The sequence below is a fragment of the Podarcis tiliguerta genome (genome assembly GCF_965153285.1).
Source record: "Podarcis tiliguerta genome assembly, chromosome: 1".
Classification (NCBI taxonomy): Eukaryota; Metazoa; Chordata; class Lepidosauria; order Squamata; family Lacertidae; genus Podarcis; species Podarcis tiliguerta.
This window is the reverse complement of record NC_139534.1, coordinates 24,414,888-24,433,033: the sequence shown is the minus strand read 5'-3', so window position 1 is coordinate 24,433,033 and position 18,146 is coordinate 24,414,888. Positions and strand designations below refer to the sequence as shown.

At 43.5% G+C, this 18,146-nt stretch overlaps 1 protein-coding gene and 1 long non-coding RNA gene across 8 annotated transcripts in view; one reads left to right on the top strand and one right to left on the bottom strand.

Moving 5' to 3' along the window:
* The window catches only part of ZNF385B (zinc finger protein 385B), a 190,675-nt gene extending 178,291 nt beyond the window's left edge, over window positions 1-12,384 (top strand). For all 7 annotated transcript variants that reach the window (XM_083410137.1, XM_083410140.1, XM_083410136.1 and 4 more), the window contains 3 exons: window positions 3,158-3,336; window positions 4,611-4,712; window positions 10,987-12,384. In XM_083410137.1, the coding sequence (XP_083266263.1) occupies window positions 3,158-3,336; window positions 4,611-4,712; window positions 10,987-11,211 (506 nt within the window). In that variant the 3' untranslated portion in view covers window positions 11,212-12,384. The remainder of the gene's footprint in view (window positions 1-3,157; window positions 3,337-4,610; window positions 4,713-10,986) is intronic.
* The window catches only part of LOC310665533, a 229,526-nt gene that overhangs the window by 92,781 nt on the left and 118,599 nt on the right, over window positions 1-18,146 (bottom strand). The window lies entirely within an intron of this gene.

The window sequence follows — 18,146 nt, the reverse complement described above, 5'->3', positions numbered from 1 at the left end:
AAGGACTATCCAGTGCTGGCACAGGAAGGGCTCTGTAAGAGACATTTTAAAAATAAATAAGGAAGCCTTCAGAAATTCTCCCCATCTGAATTTCTCCAAGGGTTTCCAAATTAGCCTGGTCTCGTTTCCAAAGCCAAACCAATGTAATGGAAACCCTCCATCACTCATTTTTATTATTTCTATATGGCACCGTGCATGTTCTGTTCACCTCAGTTTTCAGTTCCTTTGTGTCTTTTGAGAGCCAGTGTGGTGCAGTGCTCGAGAGGGTCTTACTTTGGACTGTGGAGACTCCGATTCAAATCCTCACCCAACCATGGAAATGGCTGAGCGATGTTGAGTCAGTCACTATCTCTTTGCCTTGCCTAAATCTAATAAATAAAATAATTTTTCCCTCTCTCCAAATTTACCATGTGCATTTGCATCACTGGTAGACACAATTGCATCAAGACTCCTTTCTGTGGAGTATTTTCCCCTATGTGAATATTTTGATTATTTGTATTGATAAAATATGGCCAAAAAAGCCCACCATCCAATCGTGATGTGATTGTACAGTGTTTGTATTTTCTTGCATGTTTCTCCAAGGGACATGAGCACATGTGTGAATGAGTAAAGCACTTCATAAATAATATTGATGTAAGCATACGTCTTAAATCTGCTTCCCCTCCCCAGTATTTTAACTAGGTGTAAGTATGTTATTGTGGCAGAAGCCTTTGTGAGCTAATATCACTCATGCATAAGAAAAAGTAATGCATGAGTGGTATTAAGTAGATTAAATGAGCCAGGTAGCTGAAAGAATATAGATTTTTAAAACCTACTATTGCTTCTGCGGGAGAATTTAATTATGCCTGTGAATCTCATACCTCAAAGTGTTTTTGTGCCTTTGATTTTTTTTTCTTTAAAAAAAAAGACCAATAACAAGAAGCCATATTTTCCTTCTGTTTCCCTCATGATGGTAACAAACTGCAGAATAAAAGTCCTGTGCGCCTTTTTTCATGCAGTCCTTACTTATTTTCTGGTGAATAGAAGCTGCTTGCATAACTTGAAAGTTGTTGGAACCTTAGAAACACCATTGGTGTTTCCCAGACACAGAATTGCTGGTTGAGAGTAAAGTGGACTGCAACAGGAGAATTAATGGCCAGGGAGTGGGTGGGTGGTTTTTTCCTTGTGCACCAGTTCTCTGCCACATCTCCCCAGAGAAAGTTCCTTCCTCCATAAAGCTTATTTCCAGTCATTGAGCCAAATGTGGGGTGAATGGGGGGAAATGGAGATAGCTCAGTTGGTAGAGCATGAGACTATTAATCTCAGGGTCGTGGGTTTCAGCCCCACATTGGGCAAAAGATTCCTGCATTGCAGTGGGTTGGACTTAGATGACCCCGTGTCCCTTCCAACCCCACCATTCTATGAATCTATAAAATGGAAGGTCACGGGAGAATCAAATGATGGGAGGAAATGGCCCAGCACCTGCACATCTGCCTACTGATTCCCCTTTGCCCCCTACATTAAGCGCTTTGAGTCAAACTCAGGAGGACTGGGTTTTCCAACCCTCATGTAGTTCTGTCCTTGGTTTCTGGTTTTCTCATGAAATTCCATTGTTAGGTGAACAAGCTGAAAAGCTATCACTTCAGCAAAACAGATAGGTGATCTGTTTTGCTGAATTGAAAGCTTTTCAGCTTTCTCGTGCTTTCATTTGTAGCACATGATTTTCCAGCACTCCTCCTTTGTGCTGAAATGAAAAACTATTTTTTTAAGATGGCAAAAATGACTTACAGATCAAAAGGAAGTAATTGTGAGGAAAACTCTATTTCCTGGGGGAAAATATTTTCCTCCTCCTATGCCAAGGATTCTAAAGTGGTGGGTTCTGGAGGACTCTTTTAGAAGGTCACAAAGATCTATATAGTTGGAACTATGGATTATGTGGCAAAAGAGGATTTATCTTAATCAGTGCCTGTAATGATAGGTGGTGCCTGAACAATCTCACAGTTCTGCAAAGGGTTTCTCACTGAGAAGCATTTGAAAACTTAACTTCACAGAACAGGGATGGGAAACACGAGTCTTCTAGATGGACTCCCATCATCCCTTACTGTCAGGGAACTGCCATCGGCTCAGGGGGGAGATGGGAAAAGCCGGATGGATTACAGAGAGCCCCCAAAGATCGTGGGAAGCAGCTCCTCCTCAGCGGAGGAGAGTAACCACGCCTCCAGTGGAGAGGAGCTTCAGGGCTCGGAGGAGGCTAGGCGGTGCCAGGACACCTTGCCTGGGCAAAGCGGGGAGGAGAGAGGTCCTCTGTTACTCACGCCCTCCTTGCGCAGTAAGCTTTCGCGCCGAGAGGGAAGGCACAGACTGGGCGTCAAGAAACTACTTTGCTGGGGAAGGTTTAAGGACCACCCACTCACGGATTCTGCCAGTGAATGAGCCTGCCACGGGAGAGTGGCGCTCTGGACAGATAAAGTTTATTTTGGCATCAAAAGCAAGGCTTCACAGCCGAGCAGGGAGGCATTTGCCTGCTTGCTCTCGAGTAACCCCTTGGAGCCCTAACACTTACCATTGGCCATTTTGACCTGGGCTGATAGGAGCCCAGCATCATCACAAGTTCCCTACACATGGCAAACAAAAAGGCTTAGTATAATGTTTGGAAGGTTGCAATGGCCAAGAATATAACTGGTAAACCTTGTGCCAGGAAGGCAAAGAAGCAGTCGAACTTCTCTATTCTACCTGGTGCATCTTGATTTCTTACATTTCAGAAAACAACCTACACGATTCCTTACACAAGCCAAGGAGAGAAATATGGACTTCTTGATTAAAAGGATGGATTAAATACATAAATGCAGTTATACTTACCTGTATATAATGTAGTCATCTCCGTACTGGCTTTCCATGTTGACATGTTAAGTTTTCGTTGTTTTATTCTCTCCTGGGTTTGGTGGGTGGGGTGTTGTTTTGTTACTGCTTGTAATAAAATATTGTTCACTTGCAAAAACCCAAGGAAAAAGAAGGAAAAAAGCCTTTGGGCAGGTAACAAAAAAAGCAAAGCCCTTCCTTCATATTTACCCTATGTGTAAATATGGAAAGTGATGGAAATGGTATTACGGCTGAAAATGTTTAGTTGGTCATTTAAGGGAGAAACAATCTCTGATGCCTTTGCAATGTGGCTCATCAGGTTCCAAGCACAAGACAATGGTTGAGGCTCGGAATGGTGCCGGTCCAATCAAGTCTTACCCTAGACCAGGATCCAGGCTGAAGGCTCAGAATGTCACTATGGGCTCAGGACTGCAGAACAAAACATTTCATTGTGAGATCTGTGACGTCCACGTCAACTCAGAAATCCAACTTAAGCAGGTATGGCGACAGCATCAGGAATCACTGGGTTTGCAGAGCGCATGCCACATTCATAGATCACGGGAGTCCTTTGTTTCGTATCACACGCTCGTCGGATTAAGTGGCTAATTTTAATTTGGCAGACCAAATTCCACTTCCCAGATGTTAGCAAAGGAATCCAGCTGCCTTATGCAAAAATAGGGTACCAGATCCTGAATCTCAGGTTTTGCTTTTAAATTGGCAGATATATAAACCTCATAGGTGCTCAAGAACAAGTCTGAAAATATTTAGGCAGGATTTGCCAATGGCTGAGAGCCACTTCCTCTGTTGATGAGAACAGCTTGTGTACAAGCCAGGATGATTCCAGTCAGCCACTGTGTGCTGGCTGCAGCACTTGCAGCCTCCCAGTGCTTAAATATATAGGGATGAGAATTCACTTCTTTCCTGGATCATCACCATCCATCTGCTGCTGGCAATTTCACATAGTAAGACCAGTGCTGTCATCCAGCACCTTCTCCTCTTGCTCTTTTGATGCACAATCTATCGCTTTGATTTTATTGTCTCCTAATGAAAATCTGAGGGACGCGGCTGGCTCTATGGGTAAAAGCCTCAGCGCCTAGGGCTTGCCGATCGAAAGGTCGCGGTTCGAATCCCCGCGGTGGGGTGCGCTCCCGTCGCTCGGTCCCAGTGCCTGCCAACCTAGCATTTTGAAAGCACCCCCGGGTGCAAGTAGATAAATAGGGACCGCTTACTAGCGGGAAGGTAAACGGCGTTCCGTGTGCTGCGCTGGCTCGCCAGATGCAGCTTGTCATGCTGGCCACGTGACCCGGAAGTGTCTCCGGACAGCGCTGGCCCCCGGCCTATAGAGTGAGATGAGCGCACAACCCTAGAGTCTGTCAAGACTGGCCCGTACGAGCAGGGGTACCTTTACCTAATGAAAATCTGAGTATACACAGATTTTAAGTAATAAGTTTGGGAGTTTTTTTAACCTGATTTGTACAATCATAATATCTAAATGTTCCGGTTGCATGGTTTTACAGGGGTTTTACTCCTGAAATCTAAATCTTCTGCTGGAGCTCTATGCAGTTTATTTTCTTGGAGTAAGTTCACAGATTTGCACAATAACTGCAGCTGGTGATATACAGTGTTAGTCAAACCCGAGTGGGTTGGACTCGTGTAACTGAAGTCCCCTGATTCCTTTGAGTTTGCTCCAATTATGACTAACATTAGATATCATCCAGTATTAGGTAATGACTTTTAAACTGAACATTTTTTGTTTTGTTTTACATTTCCAGCACATTTCCAGCAGAAGACACAAGGACAGAGTTGCAGGGAAGCCTACAAAACCGAAATATAGCCCTTATAACAAACTACAACGAAGTCCAAGTATTCTAGCAGTAAGTGTTGCCTGAGCGTAGCATTATATTTTTCCGTAACTGGGGGATTCCAAGTGCATTCAAGTTTAGGTGTATGTCAAATGTGAATCTGCCAGTCCACACACAAAGGAAGTTAGCTGCTGCTGGAGGGGAGGAATAAACCATCTGAAATGGAACGAGTAGTGTGTCTTATTTTTCTTTTTAGAAACGCACTCCATCTCTTTTAAAGGCCAAAGCAGTGAACGTTAGGGGAATACGTTTCTGCCTTTAAGCAAGCCTTTCTGCAATGTCCCGTTCTTCTCATGGTTCCAACTGAAGGCAACAGCAGCAGGCAATGCTTAAATTGAACCCTAGAGGGCAGAACAGACTCCACTGCATTTCTCTTGATTGTTTCTCACCTTCCTCTTGCCCATTCCAACGGCAGCTATTAAAAATACTGTGGTGCTACGGAATAGTTCCAAGTCCTCAAAAAAACAGAGCTTATCTTGCAATGTAGAAATCCTTCCCCACATAATTTCTCTTTCGTGGGCACTCATGTCCAGGATACAGTGTTGGGAGATTCTGTGACCATCTCTGTGTTAGGGAAGATGTCTAGAAGAGGCTCTCAAGGGCTGCTAGCCATGATGGCTATGCTCTGCCTTAAGGGTCGGATGCAGTGATGCTTCTAGATACGAGTTGCTGGGAAGCGCAGGAAGGGAGAGTTTGCTTGGGTCTTGCGTGGCCAGGAGGCTGGAGCAGCTGGGCCATTTCCCTGATCCGTCAGACTCTTCTTATGTTCTTACGGTGGGTGTGAGCCTCCTACAGAAAGAGGCTCCCCACTGAAGTCGGCGACCATTATTTTTAACGAACCTGGAGTGCATCCACGGTGCGCTGCAAGCCAAGGACGCCTAAGGAACGTATATTCTCAGTTTTAAAGTGCAGCACGTTCCAAATGACCTTTAGAAGCAAGCAAGCAAACAAACAAACACTAATATCCTTGCATAATTATAAAGAATAAAATTAAAATGCTTCAGGCTATATCCACTTATTAGTTTCACGGTAGGGGAGCTGAAACAGGTGCGTGCTGGAGCACAAGACCCAGTTAAGTGTTTAATTTGTATCTGTAAGCAGGCAGTGAGCTCTCAGGACCAACTTTGTACATTGCTGCTTGTACAATGTTTTCAGGACTTTGACCATCCCTGTTGTCTCTGAAAGTATAGTCAGGGTCCATGAAGCTGACTTCCTCAAGAGATGCTATCAGGCGACTCTGCATACACGTCTTTCTCAGTTAATAAAGTGCATTAACCACTTGTGCATGCTAATTTTAGCTGTCGGGGGGAAATCACCTGCTGACTCCTATCCACAAATAGAAGCGAAAACGAAGAAAATATACCAGTAATGGTAGGCTGTCAGTGCCCTTTAGAAAAATAATCACATTAACCTTGGCAAGAAACATTTTAGTGGGTCAATTCTGCTAATCCATATAATGCGCAGCGATATTGACATTCGGTAGAAGGTTAACCTTAATGCAAATAGCTAATTGCAGTCTGCTTTACAGTGTTATGGTATCACTTGGATGTTTTTAACCTCCTGGGCAGAAAATTTAAAAAAGGAGGAGGTGGAATTTTAAGGACTTACTCGTTTGCTTAGGTATTTATACCCCACTTTTCCAGGCAAAATCCTCCAGAAAACAGCTTACAACATGATCAGTGCAGCACAATGTAATTTTATATATATATATATATATATATATGCAGGTTTTGGTGTCCTCGGGTGTCTTCCCGTGTAAAAGTTGGGGTGTCTAGGCGACGTTTCGACGAGGTCTCACTCGTCATCTTCAGGCTGGTGCTTTCGGCTTCTTGTTACTGGAACAGAGCAGGATCTCAGTGTTTGAGTTCCTATAAATACTGTTGAGGAGGTGTGGTGTATAGCCTCCAATGTTCTGGGCAGAGAGGAGGTTCCCAGGCTAGTGTGCCTTTTCTTCTTTTGTTCCTTAATTACTTGAGGGATATCTTGAGTGATTTCTTGAGTGATTTCCTGAATCCCACTTAGGTGGGTCATTAGGTGTGGATTAGTTGCTAAAGCCTTCGTGTCTTGAACTCTTGAACTTTGTGAAGAGTTTTTCTGAGAAGATGGCTGTACTGCACTTGGTTGTGCTCTGGCTTGGCTTCGTGTATAGGGGCGAGCTGTGGTTTTGTGGCCTGTGCCAGCCAGATCTGTGTAGGGATTGCAGGGGGGTGCAGCATCCGGAGGTGCCACCCTGGTTTGGCTACTGGATGGTGTCTGTAATTTATCTGTGGAGAGGGTCTGGGTTTGGGTCTGGTGTGGTTGATTGGTGATGGCGTTCTGTGTGCCTCTGGATCTGGTGTCAGATTTTGTGGGGAGGGCTAATTTCCAGATGTCTGGCAAGCGGGATGTGTCGTCACGCTTGTTCATGTTGTGAGGGTGTTTCTCTATCTCGATGGCTTCCATGATTATTCTCTTGTGGTGATGTTCCATGTTAAAGAGCAATTTGGAATCTGCAAAATTAATTTCGTGTCCTGTTTCTTTCATGTGTTGGAAAAGAGAGGAAGTTTTTTCTTCTTTTTTTCCTCTCTTTTCCAACACATGAAAGAAACAGGACACGAAATTAATTTTGCAGATTCCAAATTGCTCTTTAACATGGAACATCACCACAAGAGAATAATCATGGAAGCCATCGAGATAGAGAAACACCCTCACAACATGAACAAGCGTGACGACACATCCCGCTTGCCAGACATCTGGAAATTAGCCCTCCCCACAAAATCTGACACCAGATCCAGAGGCACACAGAACGCCATCACCAATCAACCACACCAGACCCAAACCCAGACCCTCTCCACAGATAAATTACAGACACCATCCAGTAGCCAAACCAGGGTGGCACCTCCGGATGCTGCACCCCCCTGCAATCCCTACACAGATCTGGCTGGCACAGGCCACAAAACCACAGCTCGCCCCTATACACGAAGCCAAGCCAGAGCACAACCAAGTGCAGTACAGCCATCTTCTCAGAAAAACTCTTCACAAAGTTCAAGAGTTCAAGACACGAAGGCTTTAGCAACTAATCCACACCTAATGACCCACCTAAGTGGGATTCAGGAAATCACTCAAGAAATCACTCAAGATATCCCTCAAGTAATTAAGGAACAAAAGAAGAAAAGGCACACTAGCCTGGGAACCTCCTCTCTGCCCAGAACATTGGAGGCTATACACCACACCTCCTCAACAGTATTTATAGGAACTCAAACACTGAGATCCTGCTCTGTTCCAGTAACAAGAAGCCGAAAGCACCAGCCTGAAGATGACGAGTGAGACCTCGTCGAAACGTCGCCTAGACACCCCAACTTTTACACGGGAAGACACCCGAGGACACCAAAACCTGCATTCCTGTACCCGTGAAAATCTACGAAAGCATATATATATGCTTTAGACAAGTCAGAACACAAACCCAAACTTTGGCTCAGATATGTTGACGACACCTTTGTAATTTGGCCACACGGTAAGGAAAAACTGGATAGCTTCCTCACACATCTCAACAGCCTACACCCCAAAATACAATTCACCATGGAAATAGAAGCCAACAACCAACTTCCCTTCCTTGACGTCCTAATCTACAAAAAACCTGATGGCTCCCTAGGACACACTATCTACCGGAAAAAAACACACACCAACCGCTACTTACATGCACAATCACACCACCACCCTGCACAAATAAACTCCGTAGCCAAGACTCTCATCTCCAGAACCAAACGCCTGGCTGACGAAGACCACTTGACAACTGAGTTACAGAATCTCTCAAATGTGTTAATTGCCAATGGATACCAGCAAAACAGGGTTACGAAGCTAATCCAAAAAGAAACACCCCCCAAAAACCAAGACACAGAAGAAAACAATGGCATAGCCCTCCTTCCTTATATCAAGGGCACTACAGATAAAATTAGCAAAATCCTCCATAAACACAATATCAAAACAGCCTTTTGCACCAACCAAAAAATAGCCAATATCCTCAGAAACCCCAAGGATAAAATTCAGTTGGAAAACCAAGGGGTCTATGAAATACCCTGCAAAGTCTGCCCAGCCACGTACATTGGACAAACAAACAGACGAATAAATGCACGTATCGCAGAACACAAGAATGCCGTCAAAAAAGAAGAAAAAACTTCCTCTCTTTTCCAACACATGAAAGAAACAGGACACGAAATTAATTTTGCAGATTCCAAATTGCTCTTTAACATGGAACATCACCACAAGAGAATAATCATGAAAGCCATCGAGATAGAGAAACACCCTCACAACATGAACAAGCGTGACGACACATCCCGCTTGCCAGACATCTGGAAATTAGCCCTCCCCACAAAATCTGACACCAGATCCAGAGGCACACAGAACGCCATCACCAATCAACCACACCAGACCCAAACCCAGACCCTCTCCACAGATAAACTACAGACACCATCCAGTAGCCAAACCAGGGTGGCACCTCCGGATGCTGCACTCCCCTGCAATCCCTACACAGATCTGGCTGGCACAGGCCACAAAACCACAGCTCGCCCCTATACACGAAGCCAAGCCAGAGCACAACCAAGTGCAGTACAGCCATCTTCTCAGAAAAACTCTTCACAAAGTTCAAGAGTTCAAGACACGAAGGCTTTAGCAACTAATCCACACCTAATGACCCACCTAAGTGGGATTCAGGAAATCACTCAAGAAATCACTCAAGATATCCCTCAAGTAATTAAGGAACAAAAGAAGAAAAGGCACACTAGCCTGGGAACCTCCTCTCTGCCCAGAACATTGGAGGCTATACACCACACCTCCTCAACAGTATTTATAGGAACTCAAACACTGAGATCCTGCTCTGTTCCAGTAACAAGAAGCCGAAAGCACCAGCCTGAAGATGACGAGTGAGACCTCGTCGAAACGTCGCCTAGACACCCCAACTTTTACACGGGAAGACACCCGAGGACACCAAAACCTGCATATATATATATATATATATATATAGAATCTGTTAAAAATAACATTAACATATGCAAACCCAATAAAGATAAAACACTGAACAAATAGTAATGTTTAAAGCATGCATAAGCATTAGCAATTGAAACAGGAAAAAGTCAGTAAAGTAACTGAAGAAAAGGAAGGGCCAAATGTACATCCCATAGGAGGGAGTTCAGCACTGATGGGGTCACTATGGAAAAGGCCCTGCTGTCTCTCGTACTTACTAATGTAGCTGAGCTTGTAAGGAGGGCAAGGGAACCCCTTGGTTGTCACAAGGTGCTGAACTGGAACTTACAAACCATCTTCAAAGGGTGCTCCACATTTGGTGCATTGCACTCGTCTAGTCTGCATGTAAGCAGGTAACAAGTAACCATGGCAAGGTCTGCTTTTCTTTCCTTGGTAGGGGCAGAACAGGTAAACTAGCCCAAGCTGATAAAAGGTCCTCATTGCTGCTGGTCTTCCCTGTGGAGGTTGGGGGCATTTATTTGTTTCCCCCCCCCCCCATTTTATATTGTGAACTGCCCTAAAATCTTCGCATAAAGGGCGATTAAAAAATTTAAATAATAATAATAATAATAATAATAATAATAATAATAATAATTAGTGCTTTTTTCAGCTGGAGCACGCCAGAGCACAGTTCGGGCACCTCTCCCCTCCTGCTTCTTGTGTTTACATACCTCTGAGAAGCCCGACACAAACATTTCATGTCAAAACAGAAGCTGGCCTGCATATTTGAGTCTATACTTCTTCTTTTTTTAGATCTATGACTCCACTTAGCTCCTAGCTGCTCCTAGCCATAATTGGTCAAGCTATAGGGCGGGGCCAATTTGTATTTCCTTTTCATCAATCTGACTCCTGTGTAGCGGCAGCGGGCTTTAAGCTTTCCAGCCAGGCCTCTGCCGTTGCATGTGTGTGCATTTGTGCAAGGGCCCTTCCTAGCTGCCCTAGCCAACTGCCTGAATCTAAGAGAACAAGGGAGGTGAGGGAGTATTTATTAGACCTGCACCAGAACCAGGGGCGACCCCCAAACCAGCTAGGGAGACTGCTTGCCATAGTTTTTAGCACGTCCGCAGGTGGTGAATGTGGCTGTTGTCAAACTTGTTCAGGGCTGCCTCAAGTCTCCCAGAGACTGACTGTAACAACTTTTTGTTGAGTTCTGGCACTTAACTGTTCTTGAAAAACAGCACTGGTTGTTGTTGTTGTTGTTGTTGTGTGGATTCCCCCCCTCCTTTTTGGTGGGTCTCATAAATGGGTGAAATTACCATTTAATGTTTTTCACCCCTTCTTCCTGTAGGCAAAACTCGCATTCCAGAAAGATATGATTAAGCCATTGGCCCCTGCGTTCCTTTCGTCTCCTCTTGCTGCCGCCGCCGCTGCTGCAGTATCTACTGCTTTGACTCTTCCTCCACGTCCTTCAGCGACCTTGTTCCAGACACCTGCAATACCCACGGCTCTCCTAAGGGCAGGGCACGGCCCCATCCGAGCTACTCCCACATCTATCCTGTTTGCACCCTACTGATGGTTGAATCAACAGCATCTCATTGCTACGGCCATTTGGAAGAGAGACCGGAGGAAGCAAATAAAGATTCTGTATTTTTCCAGTGACTGCGTTTTTAAGGCACTAACGCTTGAAAGCGGGTTGTGGGACTCTGCATCGACGGGTATTGCAATCTAGACAACAGAGGCTTGTTGTTTGTTTTGGAGTTGGTTTCGTTTGGTTGTTTCAACGAACACAACTTGGATCGATGGTTTACGAAACGTTTAATTGTGCACAAAATATAGCGAGAGTTCATCTGCTTTTTAACTTAGACACACGACATGCGTTAAAAAAACAACAAAGAACATGGGATATTTTCCTGTCTGGCTTGAAAACTAGGATCTTCCTCCCTCACTGCAGCAAAAACTAGGTGAAACAAATGCTTGAATTGCTGACGACAGCTCGAGAACAGATTGCAACTTATTTCCTATGTGCTCCTGTTGCTAGGGATTGTGTGTTGTTTTGGGGCTCCGTGCTAGTGTATTTTGTGTAGTACCCGAGTTTTACCTCTCCTTCGATTTTAAAGCATTTTAGTTGCCGTGTAAATGTTTGGAAGCAGAGCAGCCCTGGAGCTTTTTCTTTTAAAGAATTTAATGTATGTCTTTAATTTAACATTTTATTTAGAGAGATCCAGAATAAGAAAGCCATATATGAGATCGTTAAGATTGTGACTCATTTACTATTTTCATTTAACTTATTTTGCTTTGGTTCCCACACCCCTCCCACTGGTGTTGCTAAACAACCGTTTCAAAAGAGAGTTTCCTAATTTATATGTTTACCACATTTCGCGCTTGTTGAGGCAGCGGACCAGTGTATTTATTCATAAATATATTTGCCATTTCTAAACTTCTTTCCTATATGATGACGCTGCATAGAGTTGTGGCTCCCAATGCAATAATGTACAGAAAATAAGATATTTATAAAATTAAGTGTCTCTTCTCTTAATATATTGCTGTTCCGGCCCTTTTCTTCCCTTGGGTTCCCCCACTTCATTTTATAAAGGTGATCCGAATACCGAAGACACACCAGGTGTCGTTTGGGACAACAAGGATAATCTCCAAAAACATCTTTACCTGCAGTCTGTAAAGAGTAAAATATATGTGTATTTTTTAAAGAAGGCACGTTTTTAATAAAACAACATGGAAAAATAGCAAACTGTTTATTAATGAGCAAAAGAATTCGCGTGGAACCTTTAAATGAGACCTCTGTTTGAAAACAGCATCATTATGGCACAGCACACTAGGAAGTTACCAAACGGCGGCACAGTCACTTGATTACACCGTCATTGTTAATGAATGACTGAAATTATGAATACATGGATATAATGTACTTTGCATATCACTGTGGAATGCTTAATGTCTTGCTGTGCTGTGTTTTTAATTCGGTGAAAGCAATAATGGAAAACCGTATGAGATACACCTACCTAAGGCTGCAGTTCTCTGGTCCTTGGGAGGGCATTCCAGGAGCCCATAGGACAGATCGGGTCTCCCTCCCTGACGTTGGAGAAGAAGATCCATAGAATAGAATCATAGAATTGGAAGAGACCACAAGGGCCATCGAGTCCAACCCCCTGCCAAGCAGGAAACACCATCAGAGCACTCCTGACATACGGTTGTCTAGCCTCTGCTTAAAGACCTCCATAGAATCATAGAAGAATCCAATGTCAGGTCCTCCCTGCCACCACTGGATCATTCAACTGGAGTACCAACATCAGTATGGGAAAAAGAGCTGTGTTGGGGGAGCAGCAGCAAGCAGGGTTAAAAATGCATACGTGTTGAGAGTCACCTGTAATTTTCTCCCTCCCTTTTTCTTCCCACTGTTTCCAATGTGAGGGCAAAGTTTTTTAGAAGATGGTGATGATGATCTAAGAACCTGGAAATGGATGGAACAATGCAGAGCATTCTCTTCGCTGCACTCGAGCTTGGCATGGCATAAGACAGGCATAGGCAAACTCCGGCCCTCCAGATGTTTGGGACTACAATTCCCATCATCCCTGACCACTGGTCCTGTTAGCTAGGGATGATGGGAATTGTAGTCCCAAACATCTGGAAGGCTGGAGTTTGCCTGTGCCTGGCATAGGATAAGGTGGTTGAAACACCTTTGGATTCCTTGCTAAAGTGAGCGATGCCCTGAGCACACATCCCTGCACAAAACACTTCCGAAATGAACTCCAGCAGTCTGGTGCCATTATAGTTCAAGTAGAGCTGTCTTTTTGATACATGGCTCACTGGCCCAGAAACATTCCCCATATGGTATCGTTGAATCACACTGCTTAATTTGTAGCATAGTAGTGCCACTAAAAAACAACAACAACCTGGAATTAATTTTGGATAGCCAGGTGAAGCTAGTGAACCTTGGGATGAATGGCCTGTGTTGTACACCCGCATATGTTTGGAAATTTCTAAATCACATTTGCTGCTGGGCTTTTAGAAGGGACTGTACCTTAGCTACAACATGTGGTCCATAAGAGTTTGAAGGCTGGTGTGTATAGAAAATGCGTGAAAGGATGTGGGGTTATTTTCGCTCAAGCAGGGGGGAGCTGTTTTGGCATTATACGTTTTAAAACACTGGATGGAAACTTTTGCCTAATGAAGTTTTGGAGCAAGATGATCTGCGACTGGTAAATGCCCTTGTTTTAGTTGCTTCAAAAAGATATTCTGCTGTGGGTTATGGACAATGCATATTAGCCATTTGGAAAAAGAGATCCATTATCAACAATGGATGGGCTGACATTTGTTTATTTGCACAAACTATCTGGTGCCCATAACTTCTTGCTAGTCCTTTTCAACAGGAAGCAGCCACATTTTAGAGGGAGATCTCAGCATGGTTTCAAGGTGAAAAAAGAAGCCTGGGACCATAGGGTGAAGGGCAGGTAATTAAGAATGATAATAAATTATTATTTATCCCAAATTTTTGTTAGGACAAGGGTTGCAGGTGTTTAGCCTGAAAACAGCATGGAGAGAACCAGAACATAAACTCTAATATATTACATTGGCCCATCTCTGACCATTTTTCGAAACTTCCATTGTTCTAGGCGCATTTTGTGACAGGGAATTTCATTAGCATGAGTACTTTCTGAGTTCTGGGCTCAGTACTGTGCCTGAGAATTCAGATTAAAACTGCAGAGTGGAAGGAAAGGAGGACCTTTTTCTGCCGTCCCACTTCCAGCTACTCTGAAGACTGGAGAATATTAGGAGAGTGGCCAGGGGAAGGACTAGACCATGTGAAAAATGAGCATAATAATTTAGCTGCAGTTCATTTTCACCTTGATATTCTTGTTATTTAAAATACGAACCTAGACATTCCATTGTTGCGCCCATAACCTAGGTTTAAGGTGCCTTTTAGCTCCTAGCTATCATATCTCAGTTTCTAACACTATCTCTGACCCAGAAGGCTCATTGAAGAAGAATGTACTTCTGGTGCTGCGTAAAGTTGTCTCAAAATAATAATTGGTCTCCCTTTGCACTTTAGAGAGTTTTAAGAAACAAGTAATGCCTTGTGTCAAGTGTCATTCCCCAAAGTACACTTGAAATTTTAGCCACGTTGCCCACCCGCTGCGGCTTCAGAAGCATGCACAGCAGTTCCGGAACCTTCCGAAGGGTTTCAGATTCAACTGCATTCAAAAGATTCAGAATTACATTCAGCTTCTTGAGCATCTCTGCAAAATGACTAGCCTTTCTTTCAGGAAATTTGGGAATACACAGGGTAATTGCGATTTGATAATTGAAAAATTCAACATGATGTGAAGTAGCAGAGTAGCTTAGAGCCAAAAAGGCTAATAACTCTTCTGGGTAACTGAATAGATTCTTTTAATAAATATCAAAATGAAGAACATGTTTACATGCTCATGTTCATACGAACATGGGTCCAATCTCACTTAGTTGCTACTTCACTCTTTACCTTAGCAAAGAGTTGTTTCTTTATTCTTTATAAAGAAATCTCCTGGACAGAATTCTCCCTATTTGCATTATAGGGATCACCCTCTGTCTGACTTATGACAGAAATACAACTGTCTTTTACGGTGTCGTGTATTCTCCTCACAGACACACCACGGAGATGCAGTAACAGCTGGACAGACAAACTCACTAACTGTCAAAAAATACCTCACAATCACATGAGAGGTGTTCCTTAAAGAAACCCCTCCCTCTTTTAAAATACGTACAGCTACACAAATAAATATTCCCATTTCAGGAAAATTAAACATCTAATATCCTTAACAGTAATGGCTTTGTAATCCTCATAGAACTCTAGCCCAATCAATGGTTGCCATTAATTTGACTCTGAATTGATTTTAGAATGAATTGATTTTAGAATGTATTTCAATTAATTGATTGTGATTTTATGTGAACTGTGTTATTTTTACTGTTGTTAGCCACTCTGAGCCTGGCTTCGGCTGGGGAGGGCGGGATATAAATATATTATTATTATTATTATTATTATTATTATTATTATTATTATTATTATCCTAGAAACTGCTATAGTGTTCTGTGACCCACCCTATCTTTTCTGTGAACCGCCCTGAGACCTCCAGGTATAGGGCGGTACGTTAATAATAATAATAATAATAATAATAATAATAATAATAATATGAATGTGACCCTGGTGGCTTGAATTTTGCCTCACCTTTGTTTCTGACACTTTTAGGGCAAATGATGTATGGTGCTGAGAAGTATTGCAAAGAAAGTTGCCCTTTTACAAATCTTGGGTCAAGTCACCTGAAAATAAGGCTTTGACATTTTTTGTTTTGTCTGCTTTATGACAGAGCCGTTAATATTACTGACTGAATTTGTTTTTATGGAATCTGTAATTTTTGATTCTGAACTTTGTTCTCCCCCCCCCCCATATATTTTTTTATTATTTCATGGTCCCCTACTCCGGGAATGAAATAGTCAGTGAGTGGTGGGTGGTTGTTATTGTTCTCTCTCTCTCTCTCTCTCTCTCTCCCTCTCCCTCTCTCTGTGTGTGTGTGTGTACGCACTTGTGTGTTTGTATTGCTTCGTTCCAGAGACGCCATCTTCGCAAGCTGATTGAGGGGGCCCAACACAATGCCCAGAGGTCACATTTGTGATGTCTCAGGGAGCCAGGGGTCATAGCTGAACACCCTCTGAACATTGAGGGGGTCCAGACCCCTAAAAATATATGGGGGAGAGGGAGAAACTGCCTCAGGTCCTAGAAGTTGGCGTGCATGCTTCGTTTTATATTTAAGAAGCAATTAAGCAAACAAGCACACATATACGCAGAGAGAGAAATCTACAGGAAATTTACCTTTGACTTTCAGAGGTGAAAAGTTGTTCCTCAATGAATTATTCACAGGGAGAAAGAAGACTGGAGGCAAGCAATGCCACGTCTCTGTGGCACAAGTTCAGATTTCATTAGCTAACTTCTTTTCACCTGTGACAGTCCCCAGTCTGTAAATCTCCATGCCTGATGTAAATAGGATGCCATTATGCTCCGCTCCCCTTGCTTGTCTTCACGCTATGGAGGAGGGGAAAACAGACTTCCTTGCTTCCTTCCTTCCCTTCTTTCCCTTCTTTCTTTCATTTAATCTTTCTGCCAAACTGAGCCTCTGAACTGCCAGCTTCGGCATTAGAATCATAAATCAACTTCAGCAATTACTCCCTGAAAATGATTTAATGCAAGCTGTACAAAACTGATTAATGATACTTACGACCCAGAATGTGTGTGGGGCTTGGGGGGGGGGGGAGGCGTGTTAACACAGTGCATTGAGCGATATGTAATCTTCAAAAAGTTGATGGCAAATCAAATCCTTCCTGATGAGTGCCTGAAAATGAATTTTGACAACAACAACAAAACTTCTGTTGTCCCATTCCTCTTACAGTATTATTATCATCAGTCTGCTTTTATATTCTCCACACCTGAACAGATTCGTATTGCAGGTAAAGAATAACATGGCTGAGTGAGTCCTTGCAAATGAGGCTAACCCAAAATGGAGGCAGAACATCGCCATTGCGGCTCGGAGCCTTTGATACCCTTTGTTGTTGTTTAGTCATTTAGTCGTGTCCGACTCGTCGTGACCCCAAGGGCCAGAGCACGCCAGGCACTCCTGTTTTCCACTGCCTCCCGCAGTTTGGTCAAACTCATGCTGGTAGCTTCGAGAACACTGTCCAACCATCTCGTCCTCTGTCGTCCCCTTCTCCTTGTGCCCTCCATCTTTCCCAACATCAGGGTCTTTTCCAGTGAGTCTTCTCTTCTCATGAGGTGGCCAAAGTATTGGAGCCTCAGCTTCAGGATCTGTCCTTCCAGTGAGCACTCAGGGCTGATTTCCTGAAGAATGGAAAGGTTTGGTCGAGTTCTCTTTTGCAGCCATCCAAGTTAGTGGCCAGCACCGTCCTTCCTTGTTGAGGCAGAGAAGTGGTGGTTTAGTGTATGGCTGGCAAAACATCATGAAATGGCGTCTGCTATTCCAGCAAATGCAGTTTAATTATGTGGGCTCATCTATTCCAGCAAAGGAGGTTTAAAATATCAGGCTTGTCAGGTTCAGGGAATTGTGACAGGGAGTTGTGTAGAACAACTGCACTCATAAATCACCTCAGGGTATGGCTCATAAAGTGCAGTAGCAAGAGGGCTTAGAAAGCTGGAAGGGGCAAAGGAGGAATGGCGTTTTGGGAATCACTAGGCACTCCTACTGTATCAAAAACCGATGGTAATGGAGGTGTGCCCTATCTCAGGTTGCATACACACCGTACATTAAAAGCAGATCTGTCCCTCCCCGCAAAAGAAAATCATAGGAATTGTAGTTTACCCCTCACAGATTTAGCAAACTATAGTTTCTAGGAATCTTTTTGGAAAGAAAATGTGTTTTAAATGTGCTTTTGACGCATGGTGCTTATGCAGCCTCAGTGAAATAGCACCAGGGAAATGATTTCTCTTCTCCAGAGGACTTCAGAAGCAGGTAG